This window comes from Phyllopteryx taeniolatus, chromosome 1, assembly GCF_024500385.1.
Source record: "Phyllopteryx taeniolatus isolate TA_2022b chromosome 1, UOR_Ptae_1.2, whole genome shotgun sequence".
Classification (NCBI taxonomy): Eukaryota; Metazoa; Chordata; class Actinopteri; order Syngnathiformes; family Syngnathidae; genus Phyllopteryx; species Phyllopteryx taeniolatus.
Window position 1 is genome coordinate 20,036,854 of NC_084502.1, and position 25,772 is coordinate 20,062,625.

Consider the following 25,772-nt stretch of genomic DNA (forward strand, 5'->3'; position numbering starts at 1 on the left):
TTTAAGATCCCATCTAACTGGAAAAGTGCATGTACACAAATAAACATCAAGCATGGGCCCGAAAGCCGCCCGCACCAGGTGTCGCCTAATAATACCAGCAGGCAGGCAGCGCTACGCCTTTAAGAGCAAGATGAGGAGGAAACCTAATAGGTCCACATTTAGAGTGCAAGTCTACATGAATTAGGAGACCAGAAAGGCTCTTTTCCACGTCCACCTTATTTCCCTTGTTCTTGTGGACTCACAAAAAAACTAAACCAAAAAAAAAAAAAAAACGGATTAAATTACGCACTGCTCCTTTAAGAAGATCCAACGGGATTAGAGTTACGCGCAACGAGCCAATTCGGCGTCCGGTGGCTTCTACGCACACTTCGTTTCCTCGGGAGACACTTGTCACTCGGTACTGAGTCGGTACCGCCTCAGTCCAGAACGCAACGAGTCATGGCCGAGACTGGGAACAGTGGAAAGGGGGTCACCGCCGGGAAACTGGCCATCACGGTCCAGAAGAGGCTGAGCAGAGCGCAGGAGAAGGTACGATAAAACCCTTCACTGATCACCTCTTGGCCTCGTTTACGTGTAAGATATTGATTATGATATGATTAAGTTATTTTACACCACACCTGATTTCAACTGTTCTATTTAAACTCACTTATTGGTCCTTGTAACCACATAAATTAAATCATGCCAGTCAAGAAGTGTGCTCATACAACTCTTAAAAAAAATAAAATAAATAAATGCAATTTAAAAAATTAAATAATAATAATAAAAAAAGGGTTTCTGATATCCTGTCAAGGGGCACTTGTGCTTTTCAATTTTGTTTGCGGAGCGTCGATGTGCAAAAAAACGCTCCAACCTCAAATCGCTGCAGGGTCGCTGTTCACCAGTAGAGGGAGACAGTGAGACACCTCACTCCCGAGGAGATAGATACATGATGAGGAAGACATTAATGCTAAACCTCACAAATTGCAGAAATTAGGATTTGAGGGGGGCAGATTTGATATGTTTGGGATTCGTTAAAAAGAGACTATAATAGTATAGGAAAATTGCTACATTCCATTGGGGAAATTAAAAGTTACATTTGTGCTCATGAGGAAAAAGCAAGCGAGTCCAGTTTGCAAAGCGTAAAAAAAAAGTGTTCATCGGGCTAAAAGTAGACGACAATAAAATGAGGTAAAAGTAGACTACAGTAAAAAAAAATGTGAATTTTTTACTGTAGTCTACTTTATATATACGTGTGTGTGTGTGTATTATATACAAACAGCTTTTTGTTCTTACACAGACGGAGCCTTAAAATGTGGAAATGAAGGCAGATCGACAGAGGATAGCTAACTCGATAACTTGCTAGCTATCTAGATAGATAGATAGTTGATTCATACACAAAGGAAATTTACCCCCCAAAAAATGCTTTGACTCAGGTCCTCAGTGTGAAGCAAGTTCTTCTGTCACTTAGTGCAAAGTTAACTGAACGCCTGCTGATCTTATAGCATCTAAACACCTCGCATGTGCACACACACACACTGGGGAGGAAAAGGGATGACCATTCTCAGGAGCCCTAGAAAATAATATGTTCAATTCACAGTGGGGCCAAAAGTGTTTTTCACCGGGCCACAAATCCAGGAAGCATCCCCGTACGCACAACACACACTGCACACAAAATTGGTTTAAGTGTGTAGTTGCAACCACGAAATAAAACAATGTTAAGTGTCCAAATGAATAATTCATATTAGATGAAATCAGAAAAAGCAGCTTTATGCTAGTAATAAGGTAGGTCAAAGTTTTATCCTGCGTGTCGGGGCCGGCTGTCGTTGGGGGGCGTTGGGTATGGGCTGCAGCTGTTTGTTAACTGGCGTCACCTTGCAGCCACGAAGGCGCTCATTGCTCATCGCTCTGACTGGATGTTAGTGAGTGAAGCAGCCAAAGAAAAATCATCTATGGGCTGTTTTGTGTCCAGCCTCTCTGAGATGAGTCACGTGAATTAAAACCCTGCTTGGTGTGCACACCTGTCCGTCTTTCCTAGCAGGACTCCCAGGATGCCTCAGTGCCAGAGAAGCTTGGGGGAGGAGATACACATCTATGAATAGCCCCCCAACCCTGCTTCCCCATTTCTCTCATAGCCACAAAGTGTCTGTGTGTATTTTTGGCTTCAGAAATTGGACACCAGCACATTGCGAGCATGTGTGAGGCATTGAACCTCCACATACAGGGGATCTTATTGAATAGTTTTTAATTGTGCATGGGGCACAACGGTGAAATAGTGGGTAGCATGTCTACCTCACAGTTCTGAGGATCGGGGTTTGACTCCCAGCGCCGGCCTTTCTGTGTAAACTTAACGTGTTCTCTCTGGGCTTGTGTGGGCTTTTTCCGGGTACTCTGGCTTTCTCCCACATTTCAAAAACATCAATGTTAGCTTCATTGAAGACTCTAAATTGTCTATCGGTGTGATTGTGAGTGTGAATTCATGTTTGTCTACACACTACTCAAAAAAGTCCTGGATTTTGGGCTGTTGGGTGAAATTTCAGAATAAACCTCAAATGCTGTAATATTTACAGGCGCCCCTAATTTGACCTTCTCTATTCAATGTTTCAGTACCTTTTGCACAACTTGCTGTTCTCCAACAAAGAACTGAATAGAAAAAGTGTTTACTTTGGATACTGGTATGCCTTTCTCTTCCAGTCCCTTTGTATCTCTATTTTCATCAATTGCTATGTCGTCTTTGTCTCATGATGTCAAAATGTGAACAGCAAGACTGTTTAAACACCAATTCTAATTGAACCAGGAAATGTATTGGTCCATTCATTCATCAAACACCTGTTGCCATTCAATGCCTTGTTTTAACTACTAAATTACTAAACTAAATTAATATTGAGTCGGACATGTGCATTCAAAAATTTACACAAGGTGAAATACTAAAAAAATACAACTAAATTAATATTGAGTTGGACATGTGCATTCAAAAGTTTTACACAAGGTGAAATTAAGTTCACCTGTAAAGCTTATAGTGCATTTTAGGTTAATCTGGAAAGCCCAATATCATAAACATTTTGGGGGTAGTATATGTACCCTGCCATTGGGTGACGACCAGTCCAGGGTTGTACCTCGCCTCTCGCTCAAAGTCAGCTGAGATAGGCTCCAGCTCAACAGTGTCCCTAATGAGGATAAGCGACAAAGAAAATGGATGGATGGATGTTGCCTCAAGTGCTCCCTGCAACGTCAAGGTCAACCCCCGCGGTGGCGTTAGAGGATGAAATATGAGCGTGTGTAGCAGGCTGTGGGGAAGTCCCTGTGGGTGTGCTAATTGTGGCTCGTGGCACTGGTCATCTGACCACATTAGTGACCTGGTTACACTCACACCAAACACATCTGGGTTTATCTTAAAGTGCAACCCAACTCATATCATTCAGTGGAATTGCCACTTTCTCATTCATGAACTAAAATTTATTTTTCATTAAATAATAAATCCTCAAGTAAAGTGCAGACACCACCGAGATAAAATTGGCTTGACACATGAAAAATAGACTTAATATTCGTATATGTGTGTGGGGTAGCATAATGGAATAGTGGTTAGCATGTGTGGAGTTTGCATGGTCTCCTTGTGCTTGCGTGGGTTTTCTCCTGGTATTCCCGCTTCCTCCCACAATGTTAGCTTCATTAAAGACTCCAGTCTCAATGGTCCATTAGTGTGAATGTTAGTGCAAATTAATTTAATTAATGAAACTACTCACTGAAAGTTAGGGATATTCAGCTTCATGGTGAAATTTCAGGATGATCCTAAAATGATCCTTTACAGGTGAACTTAATTTAACCTTCTGTAAATGTTTGAATGTCCAATTGTTCAATGTTTCATCACTTTTTGGACAACTTAATGGTCTCTAACAAGGAGCTGAATGGCAAATTTTTATTTGTATTTATTTTTTCACATTTCTACAAACGTCCACTTCTATGCCTTTCTGTGACTCTTCCAGTCTCTCTGTTGCAACTTGCTAATGACACGGAGTGACAGTTTAAGCTCAGTGATCCACTTCCCCCTGAGAACACTTTGTCCCACCACTGCTTTGGACATTGTAAAACATGTCGCTGTGCTTTTCAGGTTTTGCAGAAACTCGGCAAAGCGGATGAGACCAGAGATGTCGTCTTTGAGGAAATGGTGGCCAACTTCAACAAGCAGATGGTCATTACCACAAGTTGTCACTCACAACATCATACACTTTATTTTGGTCATTAACACTTATTTGCCACCTTTATGCTTATAATAGAAGCTTGTTTCACGTTGCTGTTGCTCTCTGACCTTTCTCACGTCCAGGGAGAAGGCACCAAGCTGCAGAAGGATCTGAAAGCGTATATGACAGCAGTGAAGAGTAAGACAGAGTAGACGCTCTCCCTTGATAAGTGGTTCACGGACAGTCTTGTGTGAAGTACCTGAATGCGATAGTTGGGTAAAAGGACAAGTATCTTCAAAGAAAATGATTTTGGTTGAAGTAAAAGTCACCTTGTAGAATATTACTTGAGTAAAAGGAGCAGACATTTACTGTATTTAAGTATCAAAAGTAATTTTCTGATATGAAATGTACCTAAGGTTTGAAGTAAAGGTATTTTTAAGAAAGTGAGGGTTTAGAATTTTAAAATGTAGTTTACTTCAGTCAGTGGTGTACAGTTCTTTAAAGTTGCAGGCTGGCTAGTGAGCCAGGTTAGCTAGCACACGTTAGCATGCCCATCGCGTTAAACATATGCCCAATCGAGCTCATGATAACTGAAAGTTTTGACTTCATCGGCTTAACATCAATTAGTTTAAGTTGTTTTGGCCGTCATCTGCTGCTGATATTCTGTGAGCAACAGAATCAGCAGCAGGTGTTTCCGTCTTGTCAAAAGTTGTCAGTACTACGCAGGCGTAAATTGCGTACCTTGCTATGGGCAGGCAGGATTTTTCCTCCACTTTGTGTGCCTCTTTTCAGGCATTTCATCAACCATCATTTTATTTTATTTGGCAAATGTTGGTGTAAAAGTGAAAGTTGCCATAAAGTATTGATACATGAAAATTCTATAGCAGTACTATATTTGAACTCATTTCCATTACAAGATGACGAACGAGTTTGGCCTTGTTTCAACTAGCATTGATATAGTTAATTGACTGTAAGAACATCAGACTGGCTTTTTTAAGATGGTGTCTGCCACCTGCTCTTCTCTGACATGTTTCAGCTTTACACGAGGCATCACGGAGGCTGCAGGACTGCCTGGCTGACATGTACGAGCCCGAGTGGTTCGGCAAAGAGGAGATGGATGCCATGGTGGAGGTGAGATACTGACCTTTGATCTCTGCTGCCTTCTCTATACATATATACATGGAATGGAGTCTATTCTGTGATGCATTTCCCCACTTTTCTTTCTCTGGCGCTTGAGCACCAGCACACTTTTATTTCACTCTGTTGTCACTTTCTTTGCTTCAACTGCATGCGTGTGTCCTTCCTGCTGAAGGAGATGATAGAGAAGGAGATGGACAATAACTTGGAGGTAAAATGTAGATTGGTTAAAAAGGTCACATCAGAAATTAGGTCCACTAGAACCACCAAGAAACAAAGACATATTTGTTTGTAGGAGTTTTAGTGAGCAGACAAATTTCTATTGCAGTGCACTAAATGTGAATCTTATGCTTTATATAATGTGTTTGTGTGTTGTAGGACACAGACACACTGTGGTTGGACTTCCATCAGAACATCACTGACAACTCAATGCTCTCCATTGATTCGTACCTGGCTCAGTTCCCTGAAATCAAGGTGTTTGTTTGTTGTTGTATGTTCAAATGTGAGAATATTATGAGAGGCCGTTAGGGACATTATTTAGGATTAGTTCTCACACTTACCATTCAAATGCTCTCACACACACAACCTACTGAAAGGCTCTCATAAACACTAGTCAACTGCACTCATGAACGCTTGTCAAATGCTCTTATGAACACTAGGCAAACACTCTCATACGCGCAAATGAAAGTCTTCCTTTCATAAACACTACTCAAACACGCTCATGAACACTTGTCAAATGCTATTATAAACACTAGTCAAACATGCATGAGCACTACTGAAAGTCTTGTTCTCATAATACCAGTCAAACACACTCATGTGAGCATGTCACTGGTGCTCACGCGAGCATGTCACTGGTGCTCACGCGAGCATGTCACTGGTGCTCATGCATTCATGTCACTGACACTCACGTATGCTTTTCAATCATGTTTACACAGGCATGTCAATGACAGTCACATGCTTGTCAATTATGCAAACACGCAAAGTGTAAATCTTAATTTAGGTACAGTGGGTACGGAAAGTATTCAGACCCCCTTTAACTTTCTCCCATCTCCCGACTGCATCTCTGGAGCTCAGCCACAGTGATCTTTGGGTTCTTCTTTACCTTTCTCACCAAGGCTCTTCTCCCCCGATTACTCGGTTTGGGTGGACATCCAGCTCTAGGAAGGGTTCTGGTCGTCCCAAACGTCTTCCATTTAAGGATTATGGAGGCCACTGTGCTCTTAGGAACCTTAAGTGCAGCAGAATTCTTTTGTAACCTTAGCCAGATCTGTGCCTTGCCACAATTCTGTCTCTGAGCTCTTAAGGCAGTTCCTTTGACCTCATGATTCTCATTTGCTCTGACTGTGAGCTGTATGGTCTTATATAGACAGGTGTGTGGCTTTGCTAATCAAGTCCAATCAGTATAATCAAACACAGTCGGACTCCAATGAGGATGTAGAACCATCTCAAGGATGATAGAAGAAAAGTACAGCACCAAGTTAGATATGAGTGTCACAGCAAAGGGTCTGAATACTTATGGCTGTGTGATATTTCAGTTTTTCTTTTTTTAATAAATCTGCAAAAAAAAATCAACAATTCCATTTTTTTCTGTCAATATGGTCTCCTGTATGTACATTTAATGAGGAAAAAAAATGAACTTAAATGATTTTAACAAATGGCTGCAATATAACAAAGAGTGACAAATTTAAGAGGGTCTGAATACTTTCCGTACCCACTGTACATAGTTCAATTCAAAAAGTGAAACTCATAAAGATGCACTGCGCACACTCAGAGTAAAATATGTCATATTTAAAATATATACATTCCTGCGACCCTTGTGAGGACAAGCGGCTCAGGAAATGGATGAATCGATGGATGTATAATTTTGATTATTGTAGCTCATAGCAAACAAAAACCCAAAATTTCCCATCTTTACACACCAAAATACAAACTGAAAATAAATAATGAATTAATTCAAGAAATAAAGAATTTTGTAATGTATAAATTAGTCAGGAATTTTCCCTCTGAAAAGTACTTTAGTGTTTAATATTTGTATTTATATTTTAGTTTCTAGAGATGAGGAATTTGGGGTTCTCATTTGCTATGAGCTATAATCATCAAAATTATACATCCATCGATTCATCCGTTTCCTGAGCCGCTTGTCCTCACAAGGGTCGCAGGAATGCTGGAGCCTATCCCAGCGGTGTACACCCTGAACTGGTTGCCAGCCAATTGCAGGGCACACATAAACAAACAACCATTCACACCCACATTCACACCTACGAGCAATTTAGAGTCTTCAATTAACCTACCATGGATGTTTTTGGGCTGTGGGAGGAAACCGGAGTGCCCGGAGAAAACCCACGTAGGCACAGGCAGAACATGCAAACTGCACACAGGCGGGGCTGGGGATTGAACCTCTGTCCTCAGAACTGTGAGGCAGACATTAATATAAATACTAAAACGCGGGTTCACTGTACATACTGTGAATAAGATTGTGTAATTGAGCAAGTGGTGAGTACAGTGGATAACAAGGACCTGCTTATTCTCCTGCGGTCCCCTACAGGCACGCATTGCAAAGCGAGACCGTAAAATGGTGGATTTTGACAGCGCCAGGCACCACTTTGCCTCTTTACAGAAAGGCAAGAAAAAGGACGAAGCCAAGATCGCTAAGGTAACTCAGTCAGCATGTAATGTTTTTTACAGGAAACATGTTTGTCTATTTGCAGAGGTGGGTAGACTAGCCAAATATTATACTCAAGTAAAAGTAATGTTACTGTAGAATTATATGACTTCAAGTAAAAGTAAAAAGTAGTCCTCCACATATTTACTTGAGTAAGAAAGTACTGCGTGAAAGAACTACTGAAGTAAAGAGTAACTGGTGAGTAACTCCCGACTTTTTTTTTTTTTTTTTTAAATCAGAGCATGAACATCAAATAAAATAAAGATTTATAATATATGGGAGTACACACCTGCCACCATTTCAATTTTTAAGTGCTCAGAAACCAACAACACGTGCATTGGGCCCTCCAGAAACATTATGTGCTTTATTCACTTAAATGAAATAATGAAGAAACTGTTCGCTGAACAGACTTATTGATTATGAGAGAGAGAGAGAGAGAGAGAGAGAGAGAGATTGAGGGAGAGATTATTGCACGTATCCCCAAGAGGCATGTTTTACAGTGATTTATGACCATAAAATATGGCTAATGTTGCCAGATGCACTGCCAAAACAACAAACTTACCGCAAGGTGTTTTCTCAAGTTAGAAGTGGGCTCCAAATATCCACATTTGGGCAGATGCAAAACAAAATCATCATAAGCATCATCTGCATCATAAAGCAGTTGTTTTTCTGAGCCTGTAAATACTCGCGCAGCTGGGGTTTTTAGTTCCCAAAATGAGTCATTTTGATTGGCCCACAAAGGGTTTGTGTGCAGTCATGTGACTGCCTTGTGTCATCTGGTTGGTGAATTGGAGTCAAATGACACGAGTGATCACATTGGCGCAACAGCGCCCTATGCGGAAGTGGAAAATCAAGTCTAAAAATAGATCGCGCACACAATAATGGATAAATAAAAGTAGCGAGCAGCATCTCGATCATTGTAACAGAGTAAAAGTATCGATTCTTCTTAACATAAATACTCAAGTAAAAGGTAAGGTGCATTCAAACTACTCTGACAAGTATAATTTATCCAAAATGTTGCTTGAGTAAATGTAATTTTTTTACTCAAATTGCTTCAAATTCTTCCTGGGGCCAGGTTTTGCCCCGTGGGCTTAATGTTTTGGGCCCCTTACATTAAATGTTGCCTTTTTACTTGCTTACTGTTCACTTACCAAAAACGAATTAACACGATTGCTGTTGTTTGGCACTATTTGCTTTTTGTTGGCTTTGGTCTTGTTCCTCCTTCACTTCTGCTTCCTCCTGCTCGTCCTCATGCTCCCACTTTCCCGCTCTTGATCCCTTGACCTTTCTCCCCACTACTGTTCCTGCTCCTTTTCATTTGCATGGTGTGCGTGGGCAGCCTGCAGCCCTGTTGGAGATGGCGGCGCCAAGCTGGGCACAGGGTTTGCTCTCAGCCCACCAGGTGGCTCAGACTAACCTCTCCTACAACCAGGTGATGAATGACCCTAAATACAAATGTAAAGGACATTTCACCATGACGTCACACGTACTTCCGGGTAGCCCAAGCTTTCTCCGACAGCATCACTAAGGAAACAAACGCTTCTGTCGTTTGACCAACGCAGAGAACATTGAGAAAACAGGCTAAATGGCTTGAATAAGGATTTTAGCCTAGTTTGAATGTGTGACATGTCAGTCGAAAAGATGTTACGTGAGGTAAGCTGCTTGGCGTGAGACCCAATGGCGGCAATAATTTACATTTCAACTGGTAAATAGATTCAATGTAGATGTGGTGGAAATTCAGCGATACTGTAGTTAACCTGTTGTTGACCAATACTGACCACTCATGCCAGAGTAGCCTCTGCACCACTTGCACACTGACAGGAGTATCTGCAACATTTGCACAATCAACATTGTCCCATATTATCGCGCTACAAGTCACTTTAAACTGCATACACTCCTTGAAGTCTCGGCACCCTTTGCACAATGGCCATTGCACCGGACTATTGCTATATTAGTCAGTCAAACTGCTGTAAGTGCTAGAGGACTCTGCATCTTGTTGCACAATTGTCAATTTTTTTTTTTATTTTTTTTTTTAAATTGTACCTGTATTACCAGATAACTAGCAATCCTTTATTGCTCAGTGACTGTTTTTATCAGTCTCTTTATGTCTCAAAAGTGTTCTCTGTCACTTGACTGTCTGTTGTCGTACTAGAGCGGCTCCAACTACCGGAGACAAATTCCTTGTGTGTTTTTTGGACATACTTGGCAAAATAAAGAGGATTCTGATTCTGATCATTGAGGGACTGGCTTGTACTTGAGGAGATAAGAAAAAATAAAATGCCTTAACCTTGGTCATGGTAGATGTAGCCTGAATGCTAGCATACTAGCATAATTTGTAAATGAAACTAGCCTAGTCGTTTGGTGACTGTTTGATTTCTAATATGTTAGGCTATGGTAGATGCTCTACTTCCCTTTTATCGACTACAAGTAAGAAGGCTATGATGGCTTGAGCATGACTGTGCTTTTAATGGCACAGAAGTGCTCTTTTGACGCTGAAATGGATAGCATGCTGTAGTCGACTAGTAGTATGCTTTTCTAAATGACTTGAAGACAACCCAACCAAACATTTTATACATACCTTTTTAGGAAATGTCCCTTTAGAAGTGGCTACCACACCACCAGGCAGTCTTGCTATCTTCTTTGTCCAACCGTATTTATGCTGGAATTATTTAGATTTCGTTTTTTCATGGTTTCAGTTGAGGTCAGCGACAGTCATTCATGTTCTGAGACCCAGAAGTATCCTAGCGTCTACTCTTTACAAATATAATGAAATGTCCTATGTTTAAGGCTTTGATGGGTCTGTCGAAATGTCAGCTGACAGCGTGTCATTGTGAGTTGATGTGCCTGTTAATAAGTTGATGTGACTCCATTTTTTTATCTGCATGTGCATCACTGGATCATGTTGAATTTGCGTTATGGCTGATTGTTGGTTTGCGTGTGCATGCAGGCCGAGGAGGAGCTGGGTCGCTCTCAGAAAATTTTCGAAGAGCTGAACGTGGAATTGCAAGACCAGCTTCCAGTGCTGTGGGACAGGTGAAACAACATCACTAGATCCAAACATTACTGAATGGTACTTTGACCTTTGCGTTGAATTTGTTCTGTGACCGAGGTGAAAATTCAATTGACTGTAAACCTCCTTTATTGGCGGGGGATAGGGACAGAGCCCTGCCACAAATAGCCAAAAATCCGTGAGTAATTTATGCCCCTCCATCAAAACTATTCTTAGGGGTGGTTGCTAATATGGGCGATATTCTGTAGAGGGCGGCACTCCAGCAGCCAACCCCCCCTACCCCCCTGTTGATGATCGGTCAGGGGGAGTGCAATTTTGGAGCGTCACACAGGGCCTATAGTTTTGGGCAAATAATTTTTCAGGTGGCAGTGCATCAGCAGTACCTCGCCTTGACGAGTGGCTGGCAGGCGCAATCTAGGGACATCGCACAAGCCACCATTCGGTCCAGGACCGCCAATGACTATTCTAATTGCCTAATGATGCCACATGATGGTGGCAAAGCTCTATGGCCAAACAAAAGTCCTCAACTTACTTCAACAAACTTCCTTAATACCAAGATGTTGCCAAACGACACTGTTATTAAAAACAGCAAATATAAAAAAAAAAATTGCGAATAATTGAGGACAGGTTTAAAAAAAATAGGCAATTTCGTGAATACCAAACCACCAGTATGCAGAGGTTTGTTGTACTCGTATATCAAATCAGTTTTCCAAATTGAAATTAATTGAATACCATTACAGTAGACCCTTGCAGACTTACGGTTCAGCGATATATCTATTTTTAACCAAAGCAATTCAATTAGTTTTGCTATTCGTGGTCCGGCCCGGTCCCTATCTCCAGCTATTTGCAGGGGTCCAATGTAATCTATTCCAGTACCCCCAAAAAAACACAAAACAAATTTTGTGTGTGTTTTGCATTTATTCGTTCGTTCCATTCCGTTTATCCTCACCAGGGTCGCGGGTGTGGTGGAGCCTATCCCAGCTATCGTGTGTGTTTTTAATCAAGAAAAATAGCACTGGATTGTATGAAAACAAAGTAATTAACTGACTTTATAAATCCAATTACTATACTGTATATTGGGACAAGATGAAAGTCACAACAACAACTGTGTGTGTTACACCAATTGTGCTTATTCAAGCCGTAAATACAGTGGTACCTGAACTTACCAGGTACCACTGAATTCAACCTGACTGTACGCATTGGTGTGTGTGTGTGTGTGTGTGTGTGTGTGCGCGCGTGCGCGCGTATGTGTCTGTGTCGGTGTACACATGGATAGTCGTGTTGGCGTCTATGTTAACACATTCCAGAGTCTGGCGAGTCACCAAGAGAAGTTTCATAAGGAGATGAGCAAGGTGAGTCAGTCAGTTAACATTTCTCACTTCCTTGTCCATGAGTTGATCAGAGATGCTTCATTGTTCTTCGTGATCCTCCTTCCTCATCCTCAGCTGAGTCAAAACCTGAATGACGTCATGACCAAACTTGAAGAGCAGAGGCACCTCAAGTAAGTCAGTCCGATTTTAGAGGCAATCATAGTGACATGTGGAGCCAGAGAGTGATGTCCCTCACCCCCTACTGTAGAAAAGATGTTGCAGCAGCCAAGCCTGGAGACAACGCAAAGAGGTAACTGGCATGGCTGCTGCATGCTTTTTCCTTCAACACCTGAGTCCATTTTCATTCTCATGTTTGGGAGTGTCACCCATAGGCGTCTGCCACATTCGACCCACCACATCATTTTATGTGGCCCACGAAAGCAAATCAGCTGTGTCAAATTCCATGTCACTTGCTAGAATCTTTACCAAAATTTAAAATCGTCAATAATAATAGCTAATAACGTTGAGATATTGAAAGCATTTTTTTTTTTTTTTTTTTACCAATCCCCCTTTTACAGTAAGTTGAACAAACAATTATCCTTTACCTTTGACTACAAACTAGTTATCCATCCATTTGTTGAGTACATCGGGGCAAAAACGTATTTAGTCAGCCAAATTGTGCAAGTTCTCCCATTTATAAAGATGAGAGAGGCCTATAATTTTCATCATAGGTTTACCTCACCGACGAGAGACAAAATGAGATAAAACAAATCCAATAAATCACATTGTCTGATTTTTAAAAGAAGTTATCAAATTATGGTGGAAAATAAGTATTTGGTCAATAGCAAAAGTTCATCTCAATACTGTATGTACCCTTTGTTGGCAATGACAGAGGTCCAACGTTTGCTGTAAGTCTTCACAAGGTTTTCACACACTATTGCTGGTATTTTGGCCCATTCCTCCATGCAGCTCTCCTCTAGAGCAATGATGTTTTGGGGCTGTCGCTGGGCAACACAGACTTTCAACTCCCTCCAAAGATTTTCTTTGGGGTTGAGAACTGGAGACTGGCTAGGCCACTCCAGGACCTAGAAATGCTTCTTAGGAAGCCACTCCTTCATTGCCGGGGCTCTGTGTTTGGGATCATTGTCATGCTGAAAGACCCAGCCACATTTCATCTTCAATGCCCTGGCTGATGGAAGGAGGTTTTCACTCAAAATCTCACGATACATGGCCCCATTCATTCTTTCCTTGACACGGATCAGTCGTCCTGGTCCCTATGCAGAAACACAGCCCCAAAGCATGATTTTTCCACCCCCATGCTTCACATTAGGTATGGTGTTCTTTGGATGCAACTGAGCATTCTTTCTCCTCCAAACACAACAAGTAGAGTTTTTACCAAAAAGTTCTATTTTGGTTTCATCTGACCATATGACATTCTCCCAATCCTCTTCTGAATCATCCAAATGCTCTCTAGCAAACTTCAGACGGGCCTGGACATGTACTGGCTTAAGCAGGGGGACACGTCTGGCACTGCAGGATTTGAGTACCTGGAGGTGTAGTGTGTTACTGATCGTAGCCTTTGTTACTTTGGTCCCAGCTCTCTGCAGGTCATTCACTAGGTCCCCCTGTGTGGTTCTGGGAATTTTGCTCCCATTCTTGTGATCATTTTGACCCTATGGGGTGAGATCTTGCGTGGAGCTCCAGATGGAGGGGGACTATCAGTGGTCTTGTATGTCTTCAATTTTCTAATAATTGCTCCCACAGTTGATTTCATCACACCAAGCTGCTTACCTATTGCAGATTCAGTCTTCCCAGCCTGGTGCGGGTCTACAATTATGTTTCTGGTTCAGCTCTTTGGTCTTGGCTGTAGTGGAGTTTGGACTGTTTGATGTTGTGGACAGGTGTCTTTTATACTGATAACGAGTTCAGACAGGTGCCATTAATACAGGTAACGAGTGGAGGACAGAGGAGCCTCTTAAAGAAGAAGTTACAGGTCTGTGAGAGCCAGAAATCTTGCTTGTTTGTAGGTGACCAAATACTTATTTTCCACCATCATTTGCTAATAAATTCTTTAAAAATCAGACAATGTGATTTTCTGGATTTATTTGTTTTTCTCATTTTGTCTCTGATAGGTGAGGTATACCTATGATGAAAATTATAGGCCTCTCATCTTTTTAAGTGGGAGAACTTGCACAACTGACTAAATACTTTTTTTGCCCCACTGTATGTTGTAATATGATAACGCAATCAAACATTTATATGGTTTAAAAGTCATAACGTCCCTCTGTAGGAAACCGGCGACAAAAATGAGTTTGACACACCTGCTTGGTTTAGACACGTAACTATGTTTTTGTTATTTGACCAGTCCAACAAACATCTTTAAAAATTGCAAAATGAGAAAATGTATATGGTGGTACCTAGACCTTTGAATGTTGGGTCTTGAGAGTTTTTCGAGAGATGAGGTGTCACTTGGCCGAGGTTGGCCTTGACTTGTGAGCAAACGTTTGAGATACAAGTACTAGAATTCACTGCACAATGAGCAGCAGTTTGGCATCTAGTGAATAATTCTTCAAAAAGATGCCAAGTGCTTTCTTCAAGCTGTTTATTGCCACTCCTAGTTGAGGTTTACTGTCATATTAAACATAAAACGAAGAATTACACATTTATTTAAAACAACCACAAAAACAAAAGTCTCCTAGCTTAATGCTAAAAATCAAAGCAAACTCTATAGACGGGCCAACGAATACCATCAATGTTGCTGTTATAACCATTTAAGCAACAGATATTTGAGCAAATAATATAACAATACTCAGAGGCCTTTATTCTTTATCCTCTAATACAACTAATAAACAACTATAAAAACTAATACTACTCGTGACTGTCTACGTTATTTCCATGGTCAGTCACAACATGGTCAGTCGTGGCAGTGATTGTGTGATTAGATGTGTCATTTTCCCATCATTTTGCAGGAACATGTTGTACCTTTTTTGTCACTTCTCTCCACCTGTCATTGTGTCTTGCAGTGAAGAAGCCAACCACAGCCAGGCAGCCAGCTCGCCACCAACGGTAACAAAAAATATTAATGATAATAATCCCTCTTTGTACTTTGGCTTAATGGTGCCGCATCCCGTCATTTCTCCTAACACCTCAGTCAGATGTCAAGCATGTACAGTGGTACCTTGACTTACTGGTACAGCTCAGTAATTTAGAATATCGTAGAAAAGTAAATTGATTTCAGTGCTCATACATTATATACAGGGTGATTGAAAAATAACTCCCTATTTCAAAATACTTATTTATTCATATGTTGTAATATTTTTCTCAATTTTTTGTGTGTGTGTATGTTCCATGATTAAAGGAACAAGTCTATTCGACGAAACCAACGACTTTGGAAGAACTTGAAGGGTGAATACGAGAAGTTATGTCTTCCATCCAACAAGAGTTCCTTGTGAAATCAGTTAATGCGGTTCCCAGGCGGCTTGAGAAACCGGTGGCTAATGCTGGCGCCCATATTGAATTTTAAATAAAACTCCATGCAATACACTTTCTTCTCATGTTAATTTCTTGTAAGAATTATAGTTCAGAAATAATTTACTTAAAAAGTACTTAAAAATAGGGAGTTACTTTTCAATCAACCTGTAGATTCATTAAACGCTTGGGAAAACATTTTTCAGAGTGCAAAAACCTGCCTAATTTCTACATTTAAAATCATTTTCATTATTTCTTGATTGTTTGTTAGGTAATATTATAGTTTCTGGAGATGGTGAATTTTATGTTTTCATTTGCTGTTAAGTTTTAATCATCAATATTATACATACAAATAAATAAAAAAAATCATGAAATATTTCATTTTGACTGCGATTGGCTGGCGACCCGTTCAGGTTGTACCCTGCCGCTCGCCCGAAGGTAGCTGGGATAGGCTCCAGCACACCCGTGACCCTAGTGAGGATAAGCAGTACAGAAAATGGATGGATGGATTTCATTCTGAGTGTGTGTAGTGCATTCCTATCATATGAGTTTGCCTTTTTGAATTGAACTACACAACTAAATTCCGCTTTTGACACTTATTTATGGAGATGTACCTGTAGGAGTGCCCCAATCTTTTGTATTTTTCAAGTTAAGAGCTGCCACTTGTCGCTTTTTTTTTTTTTTTTTTTTGCTTTGTGTTAAAAGCCAAAATTTTAGATACAAGTGAGCTCCAGGTAAATCAGTAAGTATAGTACACTCGTAACCCACAGCATTTGTTAAGTCATGTAACTGATCAGTGGCGTGCATGGGTGTAGAAACGCCCGAAGCTTTGCACGGAACAGATGTAGTATAGCGAGGGTCCACTGGGAGTTGGCTTGTTTGGTATCAGTCGACCCTGGAGGGTTGTTTTCGCCTGTGTTATGTTGGCAGCAAAGGAGCTAAACGCAATTCCGTAAAAACTTGGAGTAGCGATGCAAGGAGTGAGTTCTTTACTGATATGCAATGCTTTAATGGTAGTCAACCGGAAACTACATTACAGTGGAATGTAATTAGTAAATTATCTGGGATTTAGGAAAAGAGTAGACAACCTCACAAATAGCGTAACACACATTTGTTGTTGTTGTTTTGACTTTCGGCTTGTCACAACGCACAGTAATTACAGTTTATAAAACCAGTTTCTTTCCATTCTCTTTTACTATATTTGATTGTTTTTAAACAATATATATATATATATATATATATATATATATATATATATATATATATATATATATATATATATATATATATATATACATTTATTCATCAAATAGAAAACAGAAAAATGTGTTTTCTTCTTTTCGGATTAAAGGCAATTCAATTCATTTCAGTGGGCAAAATTGATTTGACAAACGAGTAAATTGAGTTACAAGCTTCATCATGGAACTAATTCAACTCATAAGTCAAGTGACCACTGTATACTGAAGTGTGTGCTTCTGCATGTGCATATGTGTTTGGAAGAGGCCCAACCCGCTGCCCAGCCGGCCTCCGCAGCATGATGAGCCGCTCGATGACGACACTTCTGACATTAACACAGAGTCCAGAACACAGGTCAGCCGGCGGTTGGACTGAACCCACATAGTGTGCGAGATGTTTAGTAACCCTAGTGCAGGGGTGTCAAACTAATTTTTGTTGCAGGGCGCATTGTAGTTATTGTTTACCTCAGAGGGCTGTTATGTCTGTGGAACCATATAAATATATAATCGCCTCAACATATCCTTACATACACAGCGGAACCTTGGTTTTCATATGCCATAGTTTTTGACTTTTTTTTTTTTTTTTTTTTTTTGCCAAAATCTTGTCCCAGTTTTTGTACATCAGCTTGGTTTTTGTACAGTTGAAAATGTTCCAAACACAAAACGCATCCGTCTGCCCACGTCGCTCCTAACTTTGGAAATTTTGGTCCAGAAGTAGAGGCACATGATTTGCTTATGCGGGCCACATGAAATGATATGGCGGGCCGGATCTGGCGCCCCGGCCTTGAGTTTGACACCCGTGCCCTCGTGTGTGACCATGTGTGTGTGTGTGTGTGTGTGTGAGGTAGTGTGAGCCCTGCCCACAGGTCAACCTGCTGGATTTGGATGTTTTACAGCCCATCACATGTCCAGCTCCCCAGGTGGGTGTGGTGGGTGCTAATGAGGTGAAAGACAAGGCTGCATTGGGGGCTACAGCACTCACACACAGATACAAGTGTAAAGAAATACTAAATACTGTACTTGGTTTGTTCACTTGCACGCGGTCGTTTAGGCTCCTTGTGAGGAAAGAATAAAAAGAAAGAATCTGGGCTGAAGTGACAAGAACACAGCCGCGGATCTTTCGGCAGCTCAACTCTTCTGACCGCATCCTCCCACCGTTTCCTCAACTTTCTATCGTTGGGAAAGCGATGAATGCTTCCCTCCTTTTTCGCATTCTGTCCTGATTGGAAATTGCATCCAAAAGCGGCGCAGTATGACATATTTAACTCTTTTCGCTGACGATAAGTTGTTCGTAAATGGCTAGCTTAGCTCCGCGGAGAGCAGCAACGTAATAATTTTACAACAGCCATTCTATGTCATCATTCCCAGAATGCACACGCTAAAACATGGTGGTGATAGTGTATGAAATTATTATTTTTTAACCTATAGGAGTAAATTATAAATGTATACTACTATATTTCAGTAATAGAGGTCAGTAGTTGTAAAATTAAATGTATTTGTCGTTTCAATCGGAGCTCACTTTAATACCACCCCGATCTCTTCTGTCTTTTGTTTAACTCTATTTTGCTGCTCTTTAGCCTCAATAAGCTTAGTCAGCCTTATTAAGCTACTCATTTTGTCTTTACTGCTACATGAAGGCGCCATCTTGGGACTCGTGGGTAAGAATGGACTCCATTCTTTTGGATTTAAAAGCGATATTGGCTTATCACTTCAAGTTGCTTTCTCCTCTTCTGCATGTTGACAACTAACACAACCCCACCCTCTCACCTACTAAACGCCTCCCACCAACATCCTTCTGAACCCTTTGCGATACTCCACGACCTTTGACCCTGTAGCATGACCAGACTGTAGCTAAGGATGAGGAGCAGCCCCAAGAGCGGGTTCAGGGTGAATGGGAATATAATGACGGATGCTCCCAAAGTGACGCTCGGCCCCACTGGGACCATAACCGCACTGAGTTGTACACTGAGCCCACTGGGTCCTATGATGGTGCCGGTGTGGGTCAGGGGGGCTGGGGCCATGATGACAAAGTGCAGGTAGGACCACATGAAACGAGGGGCGCCTCTCAGTGGGCTCCTGAATAAAACTCAGCCTGCAATTCAAGGAGCCAATGTTTTATACAGTGCTCCCTCACATATTTGTAGTTCGACATTCAAAGTATTCAGCTGTTTGTTGTTTTTGTGCTCAGGCCAAATATAAGTATTGCTTTGGTGCCATTCATGGCATTTTGATGCCAAGGCACTTAGTTGAAGTGAGTTGAGGAGCTTCTTTTCGACAAAAGTAGTGTTTTTCTGCCATCTTGGTCCCAAGGAACTGAATTGAAGTGAGTTGACGAGCTTCTTTTAAACAAAATAGTGCTTTGCTGCCGTCTTTGTATCAAGGAACCATGTTGAAGTGAGTTTAAGGCCTTCATTTAGACACAAGTTGTGCTTTGTTACTATGTTGACATGTTTGGTCAGGCCATAGTCTTGTCAAATTGAAAACAAAAACGAGGTTTGCCACCCTCTATAAGGCATCTATAAGCAATAATAAACCTTTTTAGGGGGGTGTCAATTACCAGCAGATTTTCACGATTGGTGGCAGGGCTCAGTCCCCATCCCACGTCAATAGCAGGGGTTCAATGTATAATTGCCACACGATGGCGCCAAAGCAATATTTTTCAGACAGGGCTCTGGCCTGAGCACAAAACAGCAAGCAGGTGATTTAAAAAAATAAAAATAAATAAATCAGAGGACATGTTAAAAAAAAATCTGTGGACCTGTGAATGTGAGTGTTCACTTTAAACCTTTTTAAGGTGGCCGTCGATTACTCAGTGATTTTTGCTAAGTTCGGCGTGCTTTCATCTGTCAGATTTTTTTGGGGGTAAACAACTTGGTTCAAATATTCTTCTCAAATAACCCACAAATGACTTTTTCTTTCTTGGCAGGGTTCTGAATCCAACAGCTCAGAATACAAGCTCCCTCCTGGATTTGTCTACAAGGTGAGCCATTACACTGCCGATGGAACGTGCGACTTTATGTATTGACTCAAATGTCCTGCTCCAGGTCAAAGCCATCCACGAATATGCTGCCACTGATGGGGACGAGCTGGAGCTCAATATTGGAGACACTGTCCTCGTTTTGGCCTTTGACAACCCTGATGAGCAAGTCAGTAATGTCCCTCCAGAATTTGCACTCTGGTGCACGTGTGTGACTGCTGTAGCGTTTGTTAATGTGTGTATGCATGTGTTTGTATAGGACGACGGCTGGCTCATGGGTGTGCAGGAATCTCTCTGGATACGTAACAAAGATATTTCATCCAAAGGTGTCTTCCCCGAAAACTTCACGCAGAAGCTTTGAAGTTCACACCGCCTTCCTCATGGTGCTCACTGAGTTATTTGGAATAAAACATGAGATATCTAATGATTTATTTGTGAGTCTAAAAATTGTCATTTATAAAGTCGAGAACTAATTTAAGATCGAAGTCAACTAAATGCATCTTATTTGTTACATGGAATCTTGATTCACAGAAGGTATCTTATCTTTTTTGGAGTTCTCATTCTTCACGTTTTATTTTTGTGGAGAGTTCACCCACAACCATTGATAACAAGTGAACAAGACAGGAAGTAATAGATGGTGTACGTCAGTGACATAAAAAATACAGCTCACACTGAGGTGACACTGAAGTGACCTGACCAGAGTGCTAATAACTGAGATTGGTCAATGATGGAAAAAAGGAAATCTCACCTCAACTTTTGATATTTCGTGTTTAGTTTGATTGTTTTTGTCATGTTAATATCCTTGCTTCCATGCATTGTCTTTCCTTTTTTAAAGGACATACAATTTTTGGGCCGATGTTCAATCAGGTGGAGAACCTCCATGAAGCAGTCACGTTATATTATTATCATTAAAGATTGATGAAAACTGTCGTGTTGTGTTTTATTACAAATGGGATTTCGTGTTTTGGAGGGTAAAATTGACAAAGGTGAGTTTGTGACCTGTCAGGTAACCGACGTCTCAAAGGCTGAATGCTACAGGCAATTATTTAAGTCACTTTTCAATTATTTACCATGCACATGTACAGATAAGGTAACCATTGTTAATAGCAACACTTTAAAAACAATGTAACATTTTTGCCATTTGGCCTTAATTTATTGAGGAATGACAAAGGCATAATGCAAAGTTGAGTTGTTGCCAATGCGCCTCATGCAACTTATATTTTACTCTTAATTGTCACGACAAGTTATCCACTGTCAACTGTAAAAAGAAAAAACAAATTCTGGTGTTATGTATGCTGATACTGGAGTCTCATTCACTTTGGATGTACGTTCTTCTCGTGTTCTTCTCTTAACAGCTCTTGTAGAGGCTGGTTCTTCTTTTGGAGTAAATGCCAATTGTTTAACCTTTCATGCTTGGTATACTGAAGTCTTGTACAATATGTGTATTTTGGAGCAACCAGAAGCCTATCAACCCCAAAATGAAATCTATAACTTCGGGGTGTTCCACTTTAGGGAGTCCTCTGTACAGGGAGTCCTCGGTTTATAGGCCCCAACATAAAGTACATGCTTTACATGTCACAAACGAAGTACAGTGAACTGTACAATTAGTCAAGCGGCAAACGAAGGCATGCTCACTTACCCCCATACTTAATGTGTCATTGGATTGTTTTGTATTCATGTCTGAGTAGCATTTTCATACAAATCTATATTTCCTACTGCAATAGTGTAGGTTAGCGTTCCAACTTAGGTACAAATTGAGTTTGCGTTGCTGCCGTAGGAATGGAACTCATTGGTGCACCCATGTATCTCAACAAATATGAAAGGGTCTCACAGTCACCACCTTGTGAAGGATGGTCAATATGCACTAAATGAAGAGCATTTCAGTTTTGGTACGATTAGATCGATATGTTGATGGATTAGTGGATCTAAATGTCCTCTAACAGGAGTTGTGGTGTGTAAGTCAACAAAAAGTAACCAGGGAAGCTGAATGGCGGCAGGTTACTGTTACCAGGCTACCCAGGAAGGCACAAATCAAGTCAAACATGCAATGTTCACTAAACCAACCATCTTCATCTTTAGGGGCAAATTATCTCTTTGGGTTTTAAGCTCCTGGTAACATTGAGCCTAAAGAGCTGACATACTGTATCACACACGTGGAACCTCCAGTTTCATCAGGTCAATCGGAATTCTGTGAAATTCCATCCTACCTGTTTTTGCGAATGTGATCATCATATGCTTCCGGCACAGGAGTCAGTTCTTTGTGCATACCAGGTGGTGGAGAGTCACGAAAGTACAAATACTGTACCTCATGACTGTCCTAAAGTTAGATTTCTCAGGTCTCTGTACTTTACCTGACTTTTTATTTTCCTGACAATTTTCTTTTTTTACTCCGTACATTCGAAAACAGATATAAAAGGTGTGTCAGTAAAGTTCCAGGATTGACGTCACAAAAGAAACTGTATATTTCAAACTATTATGTTTCCCTTCTATTGTGGGCCAGACGATCAACCGGCACAGCTACAAAGAGATCCTGTGGTATATTTTGTGTGCAGAGAAGTTTTTTTTTTTTTCTGAAACGGCTATTGTATATAATTGACAGTAAAAATTCAGTTTTGCCAGTCTGTATTTATTTTCTTTTACATAAATAGAGGAGTTGAATCAGTCCTCCTACTTTTACCAGTTGTTTTTTACACAAGTATTTGTACTTCTACTCAAGTACAGAGGGTAAGTACTTTTGCCATCTCTGGTGCAGCTCTTCACAAGACAGGCAGGTGTATGTAAGAAGTGAAACATGAGGAGATTCAGCAGTTGCGTGTCGCATTTCACGGCACATCCACTCTTTGCTGGTTGCTAACAACAACCATTGTCAGAGGTCAGACTTGTGAGCTTTTCTGTGCTCCTCCTCGAGTAGTGTTTGCCTCAGTAGCTCCTTTGGTTGCCACAACATGCCAAGTTGTTGCCAGGCAACACTGCAATATAAAGCAGCGTCCTGCTTTTGGACGCAACAACATCCCCAAGCTCTCATCTCAGGTGAACAAGAGACCTCTTCAAGAGTCATGGTGAGAAGTCAACACAAGCATTCCGATCGATTCACATAAATGCTATTTAAATTGTGTTCGTTGAACTACAATGTGCACTGTACTTCTTATTCTTAACTTCTGAACAACATCTTCTTGCAGCGTGAATGTATCTCCGTCCATGTTGGCCAGGCTGGGGCCCAGATGGGCAATGCATGCTGGGAGCTGTATTGTCTGGAGCATGGCATCCAGCCGGACGGGCAGATGCCCAGTGACAAGACCATCGGAGGAGGAGACGACTCCTTCAACACCTTCTTCAGCGAGACTGGAGCTGGCAAACATGTTCCCAGGGCAGTCTTTGTGGACTTGGAGCCCACAGTCATCGGTGAGACAACACTGGCACAAGTAGTTTCACGGTAGAACAAACCCTCCCATCATTTTCACCATGCAAAATCTGTGCCTGTCAATATTTGCCTTTTAGATGAAGTGCGTACAGGAACCTACCGTCAGCTCTTCCATCCTGAGCAGCTGATCACAGGGAAGGAGGATGCAGCCAACAACTACGCTCGTGGTCACTACACTATTGGCAAGGAGATCATTGACCTGGTTTTGGATAGGGTTAGAAAACTGGTGAGCTTTATTAGATAATCTGATCAGACATTTACGCTTTCCGACTAATGAAGGTCTTTTTTACCATGGTAGGCCGACCAATGCACTGGACTCCAAGGTTTTCTTATCTTCCACTCCTTTGGAGGAGGAACCGGTTCTGGGTTCACGTCTCTGCTGATGGAACGTCTCTCAGTGGATTATGGCAAGAAGTCCAAACTGGAGTTCGCCATCTATCCTGCTCCTCAGGTGTCGACTGCAGTCGTGGAGCCATACAACTCCATTCTGACCACACACACCACCCTGGAGCACTCGGACTGCGCTTTCATGGTGGACAATGAGGCCATCTACGATATCTGCCGCAGGAACCTGGACATTGAGCGTCCCACCTACACCAATCTCAACAGGCTGATTGGTCAGATTGTCTCTTCCATCACAGCCTCGCTGCGCTTTGACGGCGCTCTGAATGTGGACTTGACAGAGTTTCAGACCAACCTGGTGCCCTACCCGCGCATCCACTTCCCTCTGGCGACCTATGCCCCCGTCATCTCGGCAGAGAAGGCGTACCATGAGCAGCTGTCTGTCGCAGAGATCACCAACGCCTGTTTTGAGCCAGCCAATCAGATGGTGAAATGCGACCCTCGCCACGGCAAGTACATGGCGTGTTGTCTGCTGTACCGCGGTGATGTGGTCCCTAAAGATGTCAACTCTGCCATCGCCACCATCAAAACCAAGCGCACCATCCAGTTTGTGGACTGGTGTCCCACCGGCTTCAAGGTGGGCATCAACTACCAGCCCCCGACTGTGGTTCCTGGGGGAGACCTGGCCAAGGTCCAGAGAGCCGTGTGCATGCTGAGCAACACCACCGCCATCGCAGAGGCCTGGGCCCGACTGGACCACAAGTTTGACCTGATGTACGCCAAGAGGGCCTTTGTGCACTGGTACGTCGGCGAAGGGATGGAGGAGGGAGAGTTCTCCGAGGCCAGAGAGGACATGGCTGCCCTGGAGAAGGACTACGAGGAGGTGGGCACAGACACTATTGGGGATGAAGAAGAGGAAGAGGGGGAAGAGTATTAACTGTAAAAGCGATACTGTATCATTATTTAACATTCTCAGGCTTTTGTTCTGTCACATGTGAAGTGTTAGTTTCAATGTTTCGCTGTTTGACAGAAGGCGTCATCTGTAACTGTTCAACTGCTGTAAAAGGCATGTTTGTGCTGTTCTCATCCACTTGTAAGGTTTTTAATAACAACAAACCACAACTCAGGTGAACCAACAAGTCTGTTGTCGGGTGACCTGTAAGAGCTCACAAGAACGTTGTTGAATTGTTTAATTGCAGTCCTGTGTCTGTCCAACACAAAGTTTGTATTTGGCAATACATCCTCTCAAATTCTGTATGAGTTTCACTTATTGATTTTTAACAATCATAGCATCATTAATAAACAAATAAATCAATCTGTCTTGTGGTCAGTTAACAATACACAGCAACGTGAAATCTGTGAGAGGAGAATAAATCCCAATCTATAATGCACAATTTACTTGTGTATGGGCGAGCAAGAGCCACTTTCTTGCTCAATCTGGTGACTTTACAACTCCTCTTAACGACTTATTTTCCACAAAGCGACTAGCGACAAATCTAGCGACTCTTCAGATGTTTTGGTGGTATGAAAGCACGTATCACTCAGCAGTTAATGTCCTCAACGAGCAGCAGGTGCTGCCGTGAGCCCTTCCGCCATCGCAAAGCACTCAGAGGCGGTCAGGTTCGCAGTAGCCTCGCGCGACAGTCTCAGATGCAGTCAGAGCAGAGAGACCCACACACCACCGCGTCCAGACTGCAAATGAAATCTATCTGACATAAATCACTGCGTTTGACTCACATACCTTCAACTGTGACTTGGTCCAAATTATGCAAATGAGGAAATTACGTCATCTAGCCACTTCTAGGGACAGCCAATAGCTACTTTCCTTACCGATAATTTGGCAAAACTTGGAAGAGCGAAGTCTTCTGTCTACATTGTTGCCAATTTAGCGCTGTGCTGCTATATTTAGCCACTTTTCTGGTCCCTATAGCAGCTATTTTTCAAAAAAAGTGACAATGGCAACAGTGGTCCTCATGTTCACAACATTCTTCGTGCACGGTGCAGGGAGGAGAGTTAGGAAGATTTGCCCTGATAATCATTCGGGAGTCCCAACTAT

The 25,772-nt window shown here is 41.7% G+C and overlaps 2 protein-coding genes across 10 annotated transcripts; both read left to right on the forward strand.

Annotated features, from left to right (window-relative positions):
- The first annotated feature begins 173 nt into the window (after nt 1-173).
- On the forward strand, nt 174-20,882 carry bin1b (bridging integrator 1b). Of its 9 annotated transcripts, XM_061779400.1 has the most exons (18): nt 175-528; nt 4,085-4,165; nt 4,298-4,352; nt 5,191-5,285; nt 5,467-5,502; nt 5,670-5,765; nt 7,837-7,944; nt 9,293-9,385; nt 10,901-10,986; nt 12,240-12,315; nt 12,409-12,464; nt 12,542-12,583; nt 15,297-15,339; nt 17,242-17,331; nt 18,614-18,634; nt 19,903-19,956; nt 20,021-20,122; nt 20,213-20,882. In XM_061779400.1, exons 1-18 carry the CDS (start codon nt 439-441, stop codon nt 20,312-20,314), a joined length of 1,326 nt encoding a protein of 441 aa, XP_061635384.1. In that variant the 5' UTR covers nt 175-438; the 3' UTR covers nt 20,315-20,882. The 9 variants fall into 9 exon arrangements, with proteins under 9 accessions (XP_061635409.1, XP_061635384.1, XP_061635392.1 ...); XM_061779425.1 differs by lacking the exon at nt 12,542-12,583 and having other exon boundaries at nt 174-528; XM_061779408.1 differs by lacking the exon at nt 18,614-18,634 and having other exon boundaries at nt 176-528.
- Nucleotides 20,883-22,960: 2,078 nt separating this feature from the next.
- Nucleotides 22,961-25,031, forward strand: LOC133480785 (tubulin alpha-1A chain-like). Its single transcript, XM_061779390.1, has 4 exons — nt 22,961-23,012; nt 23,133-23,355; nt 23,452-23,600; nt 23,673-25,031. Exons 1-4 carry the CDS (start codon nt 23,010-23,012, stop codon nt 24,651-24,653), a joined length of 1,356 nt encoding a protein of 451 aa, XP_061635374.1. The 5' UTR covers nt 22,961-23,009; the 3' UTR covers nt 24,654-25,031.
- The last annotated feature ends 741 nt before the right edge of the window (nt 25,032-25,772 follow it).

Bases quoted from the DNA above. Each gene is read 5' to 3' on its own strand.
- bin1b (XM_061779400.1), top strand. From the start codon at position 439: ATGGCCGAGACTGGGAACAGTGGAAAGGGGGTCACCGCCGGGAAACTG. The intron at 7,945-9,292 runs GTAACTCAGTCA...GTGCGTGGGCAG, and splicing joins ACGAAGCCAAGATCGCTAAG to CCTGCAGCCCTGTTGGAGAT. The intron at 12,316-12,408 runs GTGAGTCAGTCA...CCTCATCCTCAG, and splicing joins TTCATAAGGAGATGAGCAAG to CTGAGTCAAAACCTGAATGA.
- LOC133480785 (XM_061779390.1), top strand. The intron at 23,356-23,451 runs GTGAGACAACAC...TTTGCCTTTTAG, and splicing joins CTTGGAGCCCACAGTCATCG to ATGAAGTGCGTACAGGAACC. The intron at 23,601-23,672 runs GTGAGCTTTATT...TTACCATGGTAG, and splicing joins TGGATAGGGTTAGAAAACTG to GCCGACCAATGCACTGGACT.